Here is an 18,036-nt window from a genome sequence, read left to right as displayed (position 1 = left end):
GAGTGAAGAGAAACATTACCTGCCTGACTGCATTGTACCACCTATAAATTGGGTGGAGGTGGAATAATGCTTTCAGGTTGATTTTCAAAGGTTTGCCTTCCACATTGTGGAAACGCAGTTTTTCTTATTGCAGATTTTGCTGCATTGTTTTAAGCCAAAGCCAGGAGTGGATGGAGCAGAAGATGGTAGTGTCAGAAGCTTCCTATATATTTCCATTTCCTGATGCACCCTGAGCCTGCAGAACAGCTTGAATTTCTTTGGAACTTTGTCGGAGGTTATTTCCCACAATGCTTTGCTACTGGCCAAGCATTGTGGGAAAAGCTAACAATCTTAGCTACCAGAGATGAGCGAGTACTATTCGAAACTGCTGTTTCGAATACCACACTCCCATAGGAATGAATGGATGCAGCTGGCATGCAGCCTGTGCCGGCGTCTGGCTGCTTAACCCCCTGCGCGCCGGCTATGTTCATTCATTCCTACGGCATAGCAGGGAGGAAACAAAAGAGTAGATAGTATCTACTCTTCTGTTTCCTCTCTGTTGTGCCGTATACTGGATTCTGCTACATCTGCATTACTGTATTGACTTGTCTATCTACTCTTCTGCTTCGCCCCTGTTTTACCATATACTCAGCTCTGCTACATCTGAGATCTACATCTCAGCATTAAACTGCGCCTGGTTTATCGTGTGTCTGATAAATATGTTGCATCTTTAGACTGTCTAGTCTAACTGTACATCACCCATTTGTTTATTTTACACTAATATTTTTGCTGCACCCTCTTTCCTCTGAGCCACATTTTCTTGTCATAATAAAGTGTATCGAATAATTACTAAAGGTGCTTAAGACATGTACACAAGTTGTTTTATTATAAACCAAATAGCGTCAAATATGCAGCATAGCACTTTCCCTTTGTTTGTATATGAATATCAATATTTATTTACATGAATATGAAGCTGTAAGCTGAAGCTGAATAACTGGTATGTTTAGAAACTGTAGAAACACCTCTATGAGGTACCGAGATTAGTATTCTAACAAATTTACTGCTGACAGACTCCCTTAATTTATTTCTGGCATATCCACGGGATGTGATAGCAAAAATAGATGCAAGTCCCACCTCTGGAACCCACTCAATCATAGAAGAAAATGAGTGGAAGGGTGGCACCATATATGTGGGGAATACTTTCTTTCACATAGGTGCATCTATGTGGATATGCATACATACTCCTTACGCTAGGTTCACACCTGCGTTCATCTGTCCGTTCTGAGCTTTCCGTCTTCTGCATGTCCGACTCTGTGTCCGGATTATAAAACCCGGTTTCGCAGCGGAGAGCCTAAAACGCTCACCGCCGCTCACGGCCGGACATCTCTTTCACCCATTCAAATGAATGGGTGAGAGAGAGCCCTGCAGGTTTCTGTCTCCTGCTTCTGTTTTAGGCAGGAAACGGAAACCTGAACTACGGAGTTCACAACGCTGATGTGAATGAGCCCTTACATGCATACTGCTGTAATTCCTTATCATTAGAGATGAGCGAGTACTGTTCGGATCAGCCGATCCGCATTGAAATGAATGGAAGCACCTGGTACTTCCGCTTTGACGCCGGCCGGCCGCTTAACCCCCCGCGTGCCGGCTACGTCCATTCATTTCAATGCGTGAGTGCTGTTCGGATCGGCTGATCCCAACAGTACTCGCTCATCTCTACTTATCATCAACTAGTATTGACTGCAGATAGAATTACAACTTTATGGGCAAGTATAATTTTTCACAATTTTCCCAAGTAATCTTAAGAACTTGATATTATGGAATACTAGCATTTACCCGCGACTTTGTCCATGGGTCGTTGTTGGGAATGATGCGGCGGCGCCAGTGGACCCTCGCTGACGCCCAAACCCCTCTTCTGCGCCGAGTACTGTCACATGGCACACCGTGAACTCCTCCCCCGTGGGACCCATCCCTCGCGGCACTGTAGTACCCCTGGCCCACAGAAAGTGGTCTTGCGTGTTCCCCCCCACCCTGGTTGGGCCTCCAAACTCCTAATCCACTTCCCCCCCCTGCCCCAAAGCCCTGGGCACCGCACTGTCCCCCCTAGTCCCTCTTCCCAAAGCAGCCCCACAGATAGATTAGGGGAATCTGAATCTGTGTTTTTCACTTGTGTGTGAATCCTTGTCTTTTTTGTCGATAAGTAAATAATCTCTTTGGAGCAAATGGGGTCTCACCATTCATCCAAAGAGGTAACCCTTTTAAGCACTTTGGCAAACACGGTGATATCTTGGCAATGGAGGCACCAATTCAAAAGGAGAAACCGCTGATTAAAGTGATCCTAAACAATCTATCTGGGTTGATATGTCGGGTTCTGGTGACACACTCCCTTTATGAGTCATATGCCTCTTGTGAATTCGGAGCATCTTCACTCTAGCACCTAGGAAATCAATACTGGTGTGTAAATAAATATCTCGCAATATATACAGATATATTTCACACATTTTTTTTTCCCCCCAGAACTGATGTTTTTGGAAACAAGTGCGCTTACAGGAGAAAATGTGGAGGAAGCATTTGTGCAGTGTGCAAGGAAAATACTAAACAAGATTGAATCAGGTAATATATATAGAATGGGAACCTTCTCCTGTAGGATTAGATGATTTGAACATTAAGTTTCCTTAGACCAGTTGGGATGATTTTTTTTATTTTTTGTTGCATTTTGAAAGCTGTAACGCTTTTAAAATTTTCTGTTTATGCATTTGTGTGGGTGCTTCTGTGTTTTTGTGAGAAGTCCTATTTTGCAATACCATCATTTTGGGAAAAAAAAACACCAGTTCCATCTTTGTTCTTTTAATTTTAAATTGTGTGCCATATATTGTACTGCATAAATAACATGATACCTTTATTCTACTGCTCAGTGAGATTATGGGGATTTTATCTCTCTCTCTCTGTCTGTATATATATGTGTGTATGTATATATATATATATATATATATATATATATATATATATAGTACAGACCACAAAGTTTGGACACACCTTCTCATTCAAAGAGTTTTCTGTATGAAAATTGTAGATTCGCACTGAAGGCATCAAAACTATGAATTAACACATGTGGAGTTACCGTATTTTTCGGACTATAAGACGCACTGGACTATAAGACGGGGAATGTCTATTGCTTAGATCACCTTTTATTTAAATCAGAGGCAAAACGGTGAAAAAAAAAAACCACGGCGGTTTGAAAAATATCAGTAGATCGGGCATTTTCGGACACAGGGATTCCTAATGTGTATGTGTTTCACAGTAATTTTCTACTTTTATATGTATTCTAGGGAAAAGGAGGTGATTTAGAAGAGCAGAGCAGCCGCCATTATTCTTATAGACCCGGTATCCCGGCAATAGAACGGCGGATGCCGGGAAGGGGTTTTTAGACACCGGCACAGGTCTCGGGGCCTGCAGCATTGCCACGCTCCTGTCGCTGCAGGCCCTGGCACCTGTGCCAGCATCTAAAACTCCCTTCCCGGCATCCGCCGTTCTATTGCCGGGTCCACATTCGTCTTATAGTCCGAAAAATACGGTATATACTTAAAGGGACTCTATCAGCAAAATCATGCTGATAGAGCCCCACATATGCGTGCATAGCCTTTAAAAAGGCTGTTCAGGCACCGTAAAAGTTAAATTAAACTACCCCCCCCCCCCCCCCCCCCCCCGTTTTAAAATAATAACTTAAAAAAGAATGTTCTCTACTTACGGAACGTGCACCCTGGGCGGGCGTTCAGGGTGCGCCGTCTTCTTCTTCCCCGCCTCTTCTTCATCTGACGTCTTCGGGTCCCGTCCTCCTCCGGCGCTTGCTCGCGGACACTGATAAAAAAAAAAGAGCCCGGGCGCATGCGCAGTAGCACGCGGCGTCTACTACGGCTACTGCGCATGCGCCCGGGCATTCTCTTGATGAGCTTCAAGAGGTAGTCAACGGAAATGGTTTTCACTTCACAGGTGTGCCTAGTCAGGTTTAATAAGTGGGATTTCTTGCCTTATAAATTGGGTTGGGACCATCAGTTGTGTTGTGTAGAAGGTGGATACACAGTTGATAGTACTACTGAATAGACTATTAGAATTTGTATTACGGCAAGAAAAAAAACAGCTAAGTAAAGAAAATCGAGTGGCCATCATTACTTTAAGAAATGAAGGTCAGTCAGTCCGAAAAATTGGGAAAACTTTGAAAATGTCCCCAAGTGCAGTTGCAAAAACCATCAAGTGCTACAAAGAAACTGGCTCACATGAGGACCGCCCCAGGAAAGGAAGACCAAGAGTCACCTCTGCTGCTGAGGATAACTTCATCCGAGTCACCAGCCTCAGAAACTGCAGGTTGACAGCAGCTCAGATTAGAGACCAGGTTAATGCTACACAGAGCTCTAGCAGCAGACACATCTCTACAACAACTGTTAAGAGGAGACTTTGTAAAGCAGGCCTTCATGGTAAAATAGCTGCTAGAAAACCACTGCTAAGGACAGGCAACAAGCAGAAGAGACTTGTTTGGACTAAAGAACACAAGGAATGGACAAGTCCAAATTTTAGATCCTTGGTTCCAAGAAGGAGAGTGATGGGTGCTACGCCAAATGACCTGGCCTCCACAGTCACCAGACCTGAACCCAATCGAGATGGTTTGGGATGAGCTGGGCCACAGAGTGAAGGCAAAAGGGCCAACAAGGGCTAAGCATCTCTGGGAACTCCTTCAAGACTGTTGGAAGATCATTTCCGGTGACTACCTCTTGAAGCTCATCAAGAGAATGCCAAGAGTGTGCAAAGCAGTAATCAAAGCAAAAGGTGGCTACTTTGAAGAACCTAGAATATAAGACATACTTTCAGTTGTTTCACACTTTTTTATTAAGCATATAATTCCACATGTGTTATTTTATAGTTTTGATGCCTTCAGTGTGAATCTACAATTTTCATAGCCATGAACATACAGAAAACTCTTTGAATGAGAAAGTGTGTCTAAAGTTTTAGTCTGTACTGTGTATGTATATATGTATGTATGTATATTTATATATATATATATATATATATATATATATTTATTCAGGATCTGGGGGTGCTGGGTGGTTGGCATTGACACAGACTCATAAACACCTACCTGTCTGGGCTCTAACTAAGCAGAAATTGGTTACCACACCTAGAATAGACAGAAGTTCAGGCAGTCAAGATTGGCTCCAGCAGTAGCAACCTCCCTTGTTGTGGCTTTCCAGCCAAGTTTTGCCATAGTCTGCTAGGAGAGCAGACTTCTTAATTATGCCTCGCTAACGAGGACTAACTTGAGACAGCTGGGTTCCCGCAGGAGTGTCCACAAGGTGTGGATTGGAGGGGATGGGAATGGCAAGTCTCACTGCCAGCCTACCTGCCATTCCCTAAAAATTCAGCCCAATGCAAAGCACTTAAATAATGCTCAGCAAACATAGTTGTCTGCTGAGAAACAAAACTCTGGATTTCCAACGCTAAACGCTGGAGCTGATGGGAGTGTGACTGCAGAATAGAGTCCTGCAAGGAGAGTTGAGCAGAGGTAGCTGTGGATGAGGCCTCAACTGTCGCCACATGGGGCTCCAGGCGCTTCTGGAAAGAAACTGCAGAAGTTTAGCTTTATGGGACTGTTCCAGCCTCAGCACACAGGAATCATACCGAATCACAGAATACAGGGAACATGTAATTTTGGCTGCACAGTGAACGCCGTAAAACCGAAGGCCATAAGAAAGTCGCAGAAATGCATTTTTTCTTCAAATCCACCCCATTCTGAATTTTTTTTCCAGCTTCCCAGTACATTATACAGAATAATTAATGGTGGCATCATGAAGAACAACTTGTCCCGCAAAGATTAAGACCTCATATGGCTCTGGGAGCGGAGAAATAAAAAGTTATGGGGTTTAAAAGGAGGGGAGTCAAAAATGAAAAACGAAAATCAAAAAGTGCTATCGGCAGGAAGGGGTTAAATCTTCAGTACATACAGAATTGTCTTTCCACCAACCCAAAAATAAATTAACAAACGTTGATGCACATACTGTACCAGTGCCAGGTGACAGACCTCATATGAGGATGAAAACAGATGGTTTTTGTTTTTTTTTCTTTTTTTGGGGGGGACAGACACAAAAGAACGGTATTTGACTTTTTCTCGTTGGACATAAAAGCTGTGTAATTAAAAAAAAAAAAAAACTAATCTCTTTCACTGTGTATGGGTGCATTCACACTACGGATACGCTGACTGATTCTGAACGTAAAACACATTCAGAATCAGCGCGTATAAAGCAGTTCCCATTCATTTCAATGGGAGCCGGCATACGAGCGCTCCCCATTGAAATGAATGGGCTGCTTTTTTCTCTATGAGCGCTCCCATTGAAGTGAATGGGAAGTGTGAAGCGCTCGCGTGTACGGCTCAGAATGAGCCGAGCGCTTACGCCGTGTGAAGGGGCCCATAGAGAAAAAAACAGCCCTTTCATTTCAATGGGGAGCGCTCGTATGCCGGCTCCCATTGAAATGAATGGGATCTGCTTTATAAGCCGCTGATTCTGAATGTGTTTTAACGTTCAGAATCAGTCAGTGTATCCGAAGTGTGAATGCACCCTTCAGGGAGCCTTCACACGTGTAAAAATAAGACTCCCATTGACTTCAATAATATGTTTTACACGTGTAAAAATACGCCTGTAAAATGTCATTGAAGTCAATGGGAGTCTTATTTTTACACGTGTATTTTGCAAAAATACACGTGCGTTTACTCCGTGTGAAGGCTCCCAAGGCTGTCTTTTTGCATCTGTTTTTTTTGCATTTGTCAAGCAAATGTAAAAAGCATTATGTGAATGTACCCTAACTGATTAAAAACAAGAAGAGGAAAACCAAACAGAAACGGCCTATGGTTGTTCTCCCTATTATTCTAGAGAGGTAATTGTTGCATTTGTATCCAGCTTATCAAATTTTCATTTCTTATTGTGATATTTTGTTATCAGGTGAACTTGATCCAGAAAGAATGGGGTCAGGTATTCAATACGGGGACGCTGCTTTGCGACAGCTGAGATCACCACGCCGTGCACAGGCCCAAAGTGCTCAGGAATGTGGCTGCTAGAATCTGTTCTTAAAGACTCAAGGTAAAATGTACCAAGTGGATAAATAAAATTCTTGTTTTTCAAACCATATTTTAAAGTGACAGAGACCAGCAGAAATGTCTGCATAGATTGTTACAATTATTTCAATATGTAATGATGAGACAGAACAATGTAAATTTGATATAGGATAATGGTTAGCTACATGGACAAACAGCTGAACAGAACTGTATACATAAAAACTTTCACCCCCTCCACAAAGTCAAGTTCTTAGCATCGGTTAATAAGGCGCCACTTATTCCAGCGCAGATGGAATTTGCTCTCAAGCCTCCACCTTTCCAGAGCAACAAGTGCAGGTAGTTTTGGTGCCTGATGTGCTATTTCAGCTCTGTAATATCAGAAGTGTCAGAGATCAGAATCACACCCCTTGTCTACTCCTGCCTGACACCGCCATCCTGACAGTATAGATAGCATTTCAGGAACCAAAATTAATAGCAATGATCTGTCAGTAACTGTGGGGGCTAGATTAAAAAAAATTCCATCAGAATGAGAATCCATGGAGCAGCAGTTATTAATTGATGTGAAGAGCTGGACCTGCTGGAGGGGGTGAAGGGCCCTATTTAAATTGGCAGCTCGACAATCATGGATCTTCCTGTGCTACATTTTGGTACTGTTATGCTTATCTCTAGGGTGAGGAATCAAGTAGATGAGAAGAAGTGGGTGATGTACTTGGCATCATTGGCAAAGCTATAGAGGGTTGCAGCCGTCATACTTGGAATCAGGCCCTTACGCTCACCACACTACCACTGTCTTCCTCCATACACTGCATGTGGCAGTGTGTGTATTCTATTCTTCAATGAGGAGACATGCTTTTGCGTGTTGTCAGTGTTGTGTAGGGTAATAAGTAGTTATACAATTCAATACAGCAGACAGTGGTAATGTTGTGTGTGTGTGTGGGATTATTAGCTATGTGCAGGAGGGAACGATCTGTGGAGGACACGAGGTAGCATTATTGCCTCGTTGGGTGACAAGGGGAGCATTGCTGCCTTGCTGGGGGCACAAGAGAAGCACTGTGAACTTGCAGAGACCACAAGAAGGCACTACTAACTTGTGGGGGTGTTTTAAAGGGAACACCTGGCTATTAATGATGTATCAATAGGTCACTGTATGCGGTTGTGTGAATAAGGTCTGGTAGAGGGAGATACTACTTTGTTGGGTTAGAGTGACTGAATGAAGACCTGTTACCCAGTACAGAATGCTGCTAAATGCTTTGCCCCTAATCTATTAGTTTGTTTGTTTGTTTTTAAATACATCAGTCCATCCATTCTAAAGACTCCGTGAAGTTTAAATGTAAAAGTTGGTGGCAACTTTTAATTTTGTTAACCCTACACATAAGGAATAACAAAGAATTTAAATATATCATACTGAGGAGCTTCTTTTAAATGGATGGATTTAAATGAGAAATAAAGAGATTGGTCAGGGTCATGGCTTCAATCAAATGATGTATGTCATGTAGCATTTTGTACCTGTCCTCAGAGATATGCAGTATTATATACCGTTAGAAAGCCGACCGTGTGCTGAAGTCAGCGTATTGTCAGCCTTCCCGGTATGCGCCCTCTTGATGGAGGAATTGATGCCATTAGTTTTGGCACTAATATCTCTCCATTGTCAGAAATGCGGGCCTTACAACCTAGCGTCATTGTTGGGCTGTTAGGAACGCTGAGCATTAAAGGGGCTCTATCAGCAAAATCATGCTGCTAGAGCCCCACATATGTGTGAATAGCCTTTAAAAAGGCTATTCAGGCACCGCTAAAGTTATATTAAACTACCCCCCCCCCCCCCCCCCCGTTTTAAAATAATACCCTAAAAAAGAATGTGATCTACTTACGCATCGTGCACGGTGGGCGGGCATTCAGGGTGCCCCGTCTTCTTCATCCACGCCTGGGCGCATGCGCAGAAGCCGCATGCTACTGCGCATGCGCCCAGGCCATTTTTTTAAAATCAATGTCAGTTCGCGAGCGCCGGAGGAGGACGGGACCCGAGGACATCGGAGGAAGAGGAGGCGTGGATGAAGAAGAAGACACACCCTGAATGCCTGCCCACCGTGCACGATGCGTAAGTAGATCACATTCTTTTTTAGGGTATTATTTTAAAACTGGGGGGTAGATTAATATAACATTTACGGTGCCTGAATAGCCTTTTTAAAGGCTATTCACGCATATGTGGGGCTCTATCAGCATGATTTTGCTGATAGAGCCCCTTTAAGCCCGGCCTTCTGACATTGGAGAGATATCTGTGCCAAAACTGACAGAACCAATATCTCCACCATCGGTTTACATTTTGGGAAAGCTGATAGTGCACTGAATTCAGGGTACTGTCAGCTTCTAGTGGTATGTAATACTGCACATCTTTCAGGACATGAAACGCCCTCTTTAAGGGCTTATTCAGATAGATGTATTATAGTGCAGGGTCTATGATGCTAGTTCAGGTTATTAGACCTATGATTGGAATGGGATTTGTGGCTGCATTATGCTGCATTTAATACAACCGTGTTACAAAAGTCTTATGGATGTCATATCCGTTGTCTGCAGAACATCATTCTACATTTACTAATATAAATACAGCCCTTGTTTTTCCAATTTTGTTTTTTTTTTTCCAGATTTTATTAATGTTGTTAGTGTAATCTTCTAAGTTTCTCATATTTTTGTCTTGTCTTTAGGTGTATATATGAATCTAGGACTTAAGTTAAAGATATTTTCTGCAGTTCCCCATACTACTTGTTCTGCAGAACGAGAGAGGACTTGTTGAGGAACAGCACAAGATTAGCAAAGTGGTGTGGAAAACAATAATGTACAGCTGACGGCAAAAACTCCAATCTTTGAAATCATTTACTGGATAATACTGCTCCATGTGCTGTATCTATACATTTTTGTATTGCATATTGTTCTGTCTGCAACTAACTTGTCATAGGCGTTATTACCCTTACAAATTCTTTTATAGCATGGCCTGAAAATCTTTTTTTCCTTTGACTGTGTACAATATAAAAAACAGAATGTCTCAATTGCATTTTTGCCATATGAGATGGAACCCCAGATTATCTTCCATCATTGTACTTTTGCTTTGCTTTCATAACCATATGAAGGACACCCCTTCCAACACATGTGGGCAACTGTAGTGATGTATATGCATAAGAAATCATCTGCAAAGTATAATAGGAAAGACTATTCTAATCCTGGTTTGCGTTCACACTGTCTAGGCTACATTTTACTTTCTGCCAGTTACAGTCTGAGCCTCTTACATTGCAGAAGTCTAAACAGTGAAGAAACCTATGCATAAGGGCCAGTCATGTGAATTTAGGAGTCACCTCAGTTTATGGCAAAAAAATCCAATCCTTTTCATGAGAACCTCCTGCTCCGCAGTATTAATCTGGGATTAGCATTTTCATCATATATTTAGGAAGTGCTGAGAGTTCTGCAAATGTAAACCTAACAGCAAAGCGGGTTACAAAAGCTGCAGTATGTTCAGACCTGACAGATATCTGCCTTGTTACAGATTCCAGATCATTTGTGATTTTGCTTGCTTATTCATTAGAATAGGATTTATTTGTGCTACTTGTATCATGACCTACTGTTAACACTTGTTTGTCAATGCTAGAAATAAATCATTACTGTAATATGAAGGACACATCTGCTTTCAGCTGCATGTATAAATAAACATTAATATCCCCTGTCAATCTTTGGCGCTTAAGTGATAAAACATTGCTTGGTTAGTTATTAGGCAGCACACATCTATAGAAATACATGGACTTTTATTGTGTTCTGTGAAACTTAGGCAACGTTCACACCTCTGTCTGAAGCTCTAATAGAAGCTTCCATTAAATAAGTTCATTTATAGTGTTTACCTCGGCCTTCTGTGTATGTGAATGAACAGAAGAATGAATGCACTAAACATGTGAACTTACCTTAAAGGGGCTCTATCAGCAAAACCTAAAAAAGAATGATCTACTTACGCATCGTGCACACTGGGCGGGCATTCAGGGTGTGTCTTCTTCTTCCTCCCCGCCTCTTCTTCCTCCGATGTCCTCGGGTCCCGTCTTCAGCCGGTGCTCGCGAACTGACATTGATTTAAAAAAATGGCCTGGGCACATGCGCAGTAGCCGTAGTAGAAGCCGCATGCTACTGCGCATGCGCCCAGGCCATTTTTTTTTTTTATCAATGTCAGTTCGCGAGCGCCGGAGGAAGACGGTACCTGAGGACATCGGAGGAAGAGGAGGCGTGGATGGGGGGGGGGGGGGGGGGGGGGGTAGTTTAATATAACATTTATGGTGTCTGAATAGCCTTTTCAAAGGCAATTCACACATATGTGGGGCTCTATCAGCATGATTTTGCTGATAGAGCCCCTTTAAAGTGTACCTCCAGTTGTAAGCAAATTTTCATAAATAAATAGTACAAGTTAAAATATGATAGTTTGTAATATATCTTATTAAAAAAAAGTGTTTTCTGTTCCACCTTTAAGGCTGGTACTTTCTCCATATTAGGCTATGAAGAGGGGAGGAGGGGATAGAAAAAACACTCAAATAATTGCTATTGTTGCACTCTGCTATTCCTTGCTTCTTTAACACTACTATCTACTACCTAGCAAAGTGTAACAGTGTATATGTTTCTGTGAGAGCACAAAATGGGCTATTAACCTGTAGGCAGGAGATCTCCTTCCTCCATAGAGGTTCATGTGTGAGGCTGAATAAACTCTTGAGGAACCCTCAAAAAAGTGAAACTTCAAAATCCCTCAGATCACAACACTAGCACAAGCTTTGTGACCTGGCCTTTGACATGGAAAAGAGATGTGGAAATCTGTCAGCAAATGCATGTTTGGTGAATAAACATTTGACTTTATTTTGTTGGCATGCTGCAAACTCTTCTTATTCCTCTTAAAAAACAGTAGCACATATTTTAAAAAAAATAAAGTCAAGAAGTCATGGTCTGTTTGGATCATGTAACATACAGCAGATCTGCACTCTAGATTCACACCAGTGTTTGGGTTTCTGTTCGTGTTCTTCTTGGGAACCCAAAAAAACAGAAACCCTATCCACTTAAAAAGCTACCATCGGAATCCCGTGTACCCCATAGACTATAATGTGGTCTGCCCAATTTCCACCTGATACCAGGCGAACCACATCTCTGCCTATTTCAATCGGAATGGAATCCCCAAATGCTAGTGTAAACCGACCCTTAGTTAAAGTGTGTAGACTTTGCATAAACCAAAGAAGAATGCATGTGTGGCCGTACTGTCACAGCTGCTTTATCTAGGATTTTAGAAATTGCTGTCCCCTATATAATTTAATGCCTCTCATTACTATGGGTTTGAAATATGTTGATATACAAAGACGATCTTTGTGAAACTTTGAGAACTTCTAGCAGCATAGATAAATGATTCATGGAGTCCCTTTCATGGCATGAAATTCAGGACAGTAGATCAGTGAACACATGGGCCACGTTTCATGCACGAAACTCGGTCTTGTGAATCTAGCCATAGACTAAATGTCCATGTTCTGTAAAAATCCACCACAAATTTTGTTTTGCTGACTCACCCTGGATTTCACTCCTGGTATACGTGAAGTAATGAAACCTGCAGTAAAAATCAGTAATTGACAAAGCTGTTGAATGAAAAGTTCGTACTATACAGCAATTTCTGTGCAGCCAATGTGGTTTTTTTTTCCTTTTGTGAATCTCATCCATTTGCCTGGTACTATAGTGGATTTTAATTGTGCAAAACCCACAGATGTGAGTAAACAAGATTATCACTAGTAGTGTGCCTATTGTAGATGTCAAAGCCTAACAGCAGACCTAAGGTCTCTGTGCCAAATACAAAAAACTAAATTAATACAATTCTTAAAGGTTATGTTCTGGCTTATGAACAATTGATTTTCAGACATACTGTATGTGTCTGAATTACAAAATACCTGAACTTGTTCTATCTTGGATTCCCTTTGTTGGGCTTTTTCCCAAGCAGTGGCGTAACTGAAGTCTTGCGGGCCCCTGTGCAATCTTTTGTCCGTGGTCTCCTCCCTAATCCCTCAGTTTAATCAACCTTAGTGTGGTTAGGACAGTGGTTCTTAACCAGGATTCGATCGAACCCTAGGCCCTATGCACGGTTCATTTTGTGTACCAGTAAAAAAACCATACACCTATGTCTTGAATTTGGAAAAAAAAAAAATCATATTTGATTAATCACTAAAGAAGGGTTTGGTAAATGTGCATCTGAAACTGGTGGTTTCGGTACCTCAAACAAGGTTAAGAACCACTGGGTTAGGGTAATCTGTGGATTTCCTTGCTTATGGGCCAGATGGAAGCTGCAATCTCAGTACTGATGCCAGTGCTTATTGGCCCCCTAAGGTTCCTGGGCTCTGCTGCAACTGCACCCCCTCAAGTTACACCCCTGTTTACAAAGTTCAGTATAAAAGTGAAGAAGGTACTCGCTTGTCTCTTGTGACGTAGGATCCCAACCTGTAATTTCGAGCAATGAGAAGACAAAATATCTTGTAGGGAAGATATGGTTTTATTCACCGATATTTAGTAATCGGTAGAGTGACATTTTGGCCACAGATGGCCTTCATCAGATTCTGCCATTGATATAGTAGATGTGCCAGGAGGTGGTTGAATCAGCTAGGAAAACGTGGTTCTATGCAGTAGAACGTATGGCTAGATCAGCCGGAAAATAGGTTCCACAGGCGGCTGTTGCGGGTATATCACTATAGCATCCAGGAATAGCGTTGTGACCGCTAGGAAATGCGAGCGCTGGGTCACACCGCTATTCCTGGTCGCCATAGCGGTATACCTGCAACAGCCTGTGGAACCTACTATGGTAATCTAGACATACTCTCTACTGCATATACTTGGTAGTTCATACCAGCTCTTAGCACATTTCCCGTAAGGAGGAACTTTTCCTTTTTGGAGAAACTTCTGTCTCCATCTAAGAAGAGGAAAGAAACAATCATTATCATATAGTATATAAAAAAATGTGTAGTGCACACCAGCTTTGCTCCCAAAGGGCACTAACATTGTCCTGAAATACAAAGTGGATTGTATACTGTACATGGAACATTTCAAACATTATTTTAGCATTTATTTAGAAGCAATTTAGGTGGTGCGGTTTCCTACAAATTGATTGTAGCGGATTAATTGCCACAAAGTCACTGGTTGCTAACATACATTGTACATTGTAATCTACAAGATTATAGAAGAGATTTAAGCAAATCTCATCTGCATGTGTTGTTTTTTCACGTGCGGCTTTCAACTTCTAAAAAAGCATAGGTAGAAGTCTGTGGGTGACTTACAGTGATTACAGCTGTCTTTTTGCTGCTGCAGCTTACAGAAAAAAAAAAGTGTCTGAATTTTCCTAAAAAAATTTGCAGCGTGTTTGCATGGTATGTGCTCAGCCTAGCAGGTGTACTCCCAATAGTTTATATGACAAGTAATTTAACACCTGAGCATAGACATGAAAACATTCTGCCATACACAGCAATAGAATGACACTGCAATCTTCAACTGTTTCAGATTTATTTGGCAAACATATTCTGTTTATAATAAGTTAAAATAGAAAACACATTTACAATTTTAAAAACGTGTGGAGGGAAAAAAAAATCTATTCACAATCTACTTTTACAACAAATTTCACATCTGGCAAAAACAGTGGGCACCAAATCACAGAGACTGTAAACTGAAAAATAGCTTAAAATAATATAACGCCGCTAAATGTTCACAAATCAGTGAGAGAAAAACCAAGCAATCATTACAATGTCAATGTGAGATAGGTATGTTCTGGAGATTGGGGTTCATTGATGCAAGAAAAAAAAAATAAAGTAAAACTTAGTAGTATTGAGCGAATAGTAGATTCGAATACTTCGCTCCAATAGCAATGCGTGTTAGCAGCCAGCGCTTCACAACTTGGTGTCTGGCCACTTACATGCATTCCTATGGGAGCGGAGGTATTCAAAACTATTCATCGAATACTATTCGCTCATCTCTAAAACTTTGAAAAAACTTTGAAAAAAAATATATATATTTTTTTTTACCATCATGTTTTTTGTGAAAATACAGGCTTCATTCAGAGCATGTCACAATTCTTGTCCCTGTTAAAATCCCATTGAATCAGACAGAGAACATGGAGGTATAAGTAAAGACTTTGTGGACCTCTAAAGTTAACCTATTACAGCCCTGTATAAAATGAAGCCATAATATATTTGTGTACATGAGATCTTCTAAACCCCAACTGAGAATCCCAAGGGAATTCCATAATACTAGCGTCGATCATCCAACTATAAGGTCCATTCGTTAATTTATCAGTATTCTGATTCAGCCACATAAATATTACTGTGTACATTCATTTTCATTGCAAGAAAAATGTGATGGACCTTCTTCAAAGTCATCCAAGTGGAGAAAGTCTATATTTATACATTATTGTATGAACATCTTATATACACATATTGTGGTATACACTGTACATTAGAATTTAAGCACCAGATTGAAAGATGAAGTAAGAAATTACCAACAAATAAATGTGTTTGGGTTGTCTTCTTGCACATCTTATCAACCAACTCAGGTATCTTAGACGGGCACTCAGCCAAACGGCTAACTTCCTGTTGCCCCCTCCCCATATACATACATGGTAAGCTTAGAGTTGTACGTGTTTGCAATATAGAGAGGGGGGGGGGAATCACTTTCATGGTGACTTGTCTCCCTTAAGAAGCAAAGGACTGTACATGTTGAAATCCAATTGCTTGATCATTGTTTCCACTAGAATCTGTCTGAATGTGGGGCTAGGAGGCACCCAATACACAATAGATGGTCATACAAAATCTGCATGGTTGGCTGAAGTTGATCTGATGTGTACGGCCACCTTCAGTTTCCGCCACATATGAAATACTGAGAGATGAGCACTAATGGCCATTAACATTGAATGACAACCCAATAAGCATTTGTCAAATATATACAGTAAGATTCATATAAATTATACATATGTGAATATAAATCAGATATTTTAACAATCTACAAAGGAGGAAACCTTACATTTTTCTGTCCTTAAAAAAAGATTGGGGTATAAAAATTATTTTGCCATAAAACGAATATTTACATTCACAACCACATGGACGTGTTAGGTAATATGAAATATTACGAAGTTTTTTTCCTTTGGGACAGTAGTGTAATTTCTCCAGTTTAAACTCTGCCTGAAGCCAGATATAGACACACATATATATCACTATCTATCTATCTATCTATCTGGGCTTGGTGATTAATCAATCAAAAAAATAAATAACTGAACAATGTGAATTTGTTCACATTGATTATTACAAAATTTGCACGTTCGAACTGAAACTGCTGTCATCATATTCGGGGTCTCTTCAGACCCCAGAGTATAATGAGCTGACATTCAGGGTAGGTAATTGTTACTCGTGAACTCCGGCGTCACTCCCTACTGTCTTCAGGAACCACACACATGGGTTACGCTGCACCGCAATGCTTCTGTTTATGTGTCACATCAGTCAGAAGAACTGAAGACAGCAGGGAGTGGCACTGAAGCCCAGAGGAAGTGAGTAACACCTCCCCCGGGCCTCTGCTTATTATGTTCTGGGGTGTGAAGAGATGGAATAGTAGTTTTGATTTGGATGTGAGACTACACTTAGTCATACGTAAAAGGGTGTGGTTTAAAAGGGGCGTGGCCTAAATTGTCAAAATAAGGCAGATGCCAAGTATTTACATAAAGTGGCTGCTCAGGAGATAAAAGGGCGCCATCGCTGCCAGGTCTCTGCAGTATTATACATAGTAAATAGTTACAAGCTTTTATATTCTGTTTACTATAAACTGCTATTGATGGTCAGGGCTATGGAGTTGGAGTTGGGACTTGTTTTAAGTGGAATTGGAAAGTATTTTAAAGGGAACCTATCACCATATCCTCGTGAAAATTTGTGCCTGTATTGCTGAGATATTCATTTATTTCACTATATACAAATGAACAATCTGTCGTACAGTGGACAATTCCTAACTGCTACGGCCCACACTGGTGTAATAAACCCTCCTTCTCTTTGAGTGTCTGGGCCTGGTGAGATTTAAACTTAGCTCCCTGGTCCTGTTAGCCAAAGAAATGCGGGAGAAAGGAGGGTGTTCCTGCGCAGGGTTGGGGTGTAGCAGTTTGTAGCAATTGAGCCGCCCTTGGTGCTCCATACAGCTCATTTGTATATTCTGAAATAAAGGAATCTCTCAGCAACAGAGGAACAAATTGTCATGGAAAAAAAAAAAGTGTTTGAACTATCTAAGTCTGCTGCTGGTTTAATACGCTACGTCCTGGTAACACTCTCCCTTAAAATTATATTATACAATTATTAATATTATATAATTAGCTGGAAAGTTTATTACATATTTATGATCATAAGATTTCAATAACTAACTTTTTTGTGAGTTAGAGGATTTTTAATGCTTTTGTCTCAGACAGCAGGAGTTGAAGTTGGTGGTTTGACCTACCGACTTCACTGCGCCAAAATCTGTAGTGAAGGTCTTTTTTTTTTTTAAATTCTTTATAATGCACAAGATTTAAATACCAGACTACACACTATATTTCTAATAGCTCAGTCCTACCATTCCAGCTGTCATCTTCCCAATTGTATTACCCTGCTTAATCTTCACAATAGATACATAATTTGAAGAACTTTTGGGTCTCCAGCAAGGAATTGTATCTGACTTGACGTAGAGTTGACATAAAACACCACTGTTATAAAATAAAAAACATAAGGAAAATATATACTTGTCAAATATGAGGAGTCTTAACCACTGGGGTACCCCTGGAATGTATTGTATAAAAACCTTTAGAAAAAGTCTGCTTTAGTTTTGCTTAGTATTGCTGTGACTTAGAAACAGACAGTGCTTGCTGTCAGACACTTTCTTAAAATATTTATAAAGAATTGAAGTGAAGCTGTATGATCGGGGGT

General features: G+C 41.0%; 1 protein-coding gene across 1 annotated transcript in view; it reads left to right on the top strand.

Annotated features, from left to right (window-relative positions):
* The window catches only part of RAB4A (RAB4A, member RAS oncogene family), a 37,964-nt gene extending 27,173 nt beyond the window's left edge, over nt 1-10,791 (top strand). The window contains exons 6-8 of the mRNA XM_075267808.1: nt 2,497-2,592; nt 6,966-7,103; nt 9,778-10,791. Of these exons, the coding sequence (XP_075123909.1) occupies nt 2,497-2,592; nt 6,966-7,081 (212 nt within the window). The 3' untranslated portion in view covers nt 7,082-7,103; nt 9,778-10,791. The remainder of the gene's footprint in view (nt 1-2,496; nt 2,593-6,965; nt 7,104-9,777) is intronic.
* Nucleotides 10,792-18,036: the final 7,245 nt, after the last annotated feature.

This window comes from Leptodactylus fuscus, chromosome 3, assembly GCF_031893055.1.
Source record: "Leptodactylus fuscus isolate aLepFus1 chromosome 3, aLepFus1.hap2, whole genome shotgun sequence".
Taxonomy (NCBI): domain Eukaryota; kingdom Metazoa; phylum Chordata; class Amphibia; order Anura; family Leptodactylidae; genus Leptodactylus; species Leptodactylus fuscus.
Note: the sequence above shows the minus strand (reverse complement) of the source record. Positions and strands in the feature narration are given on the sequence as shown.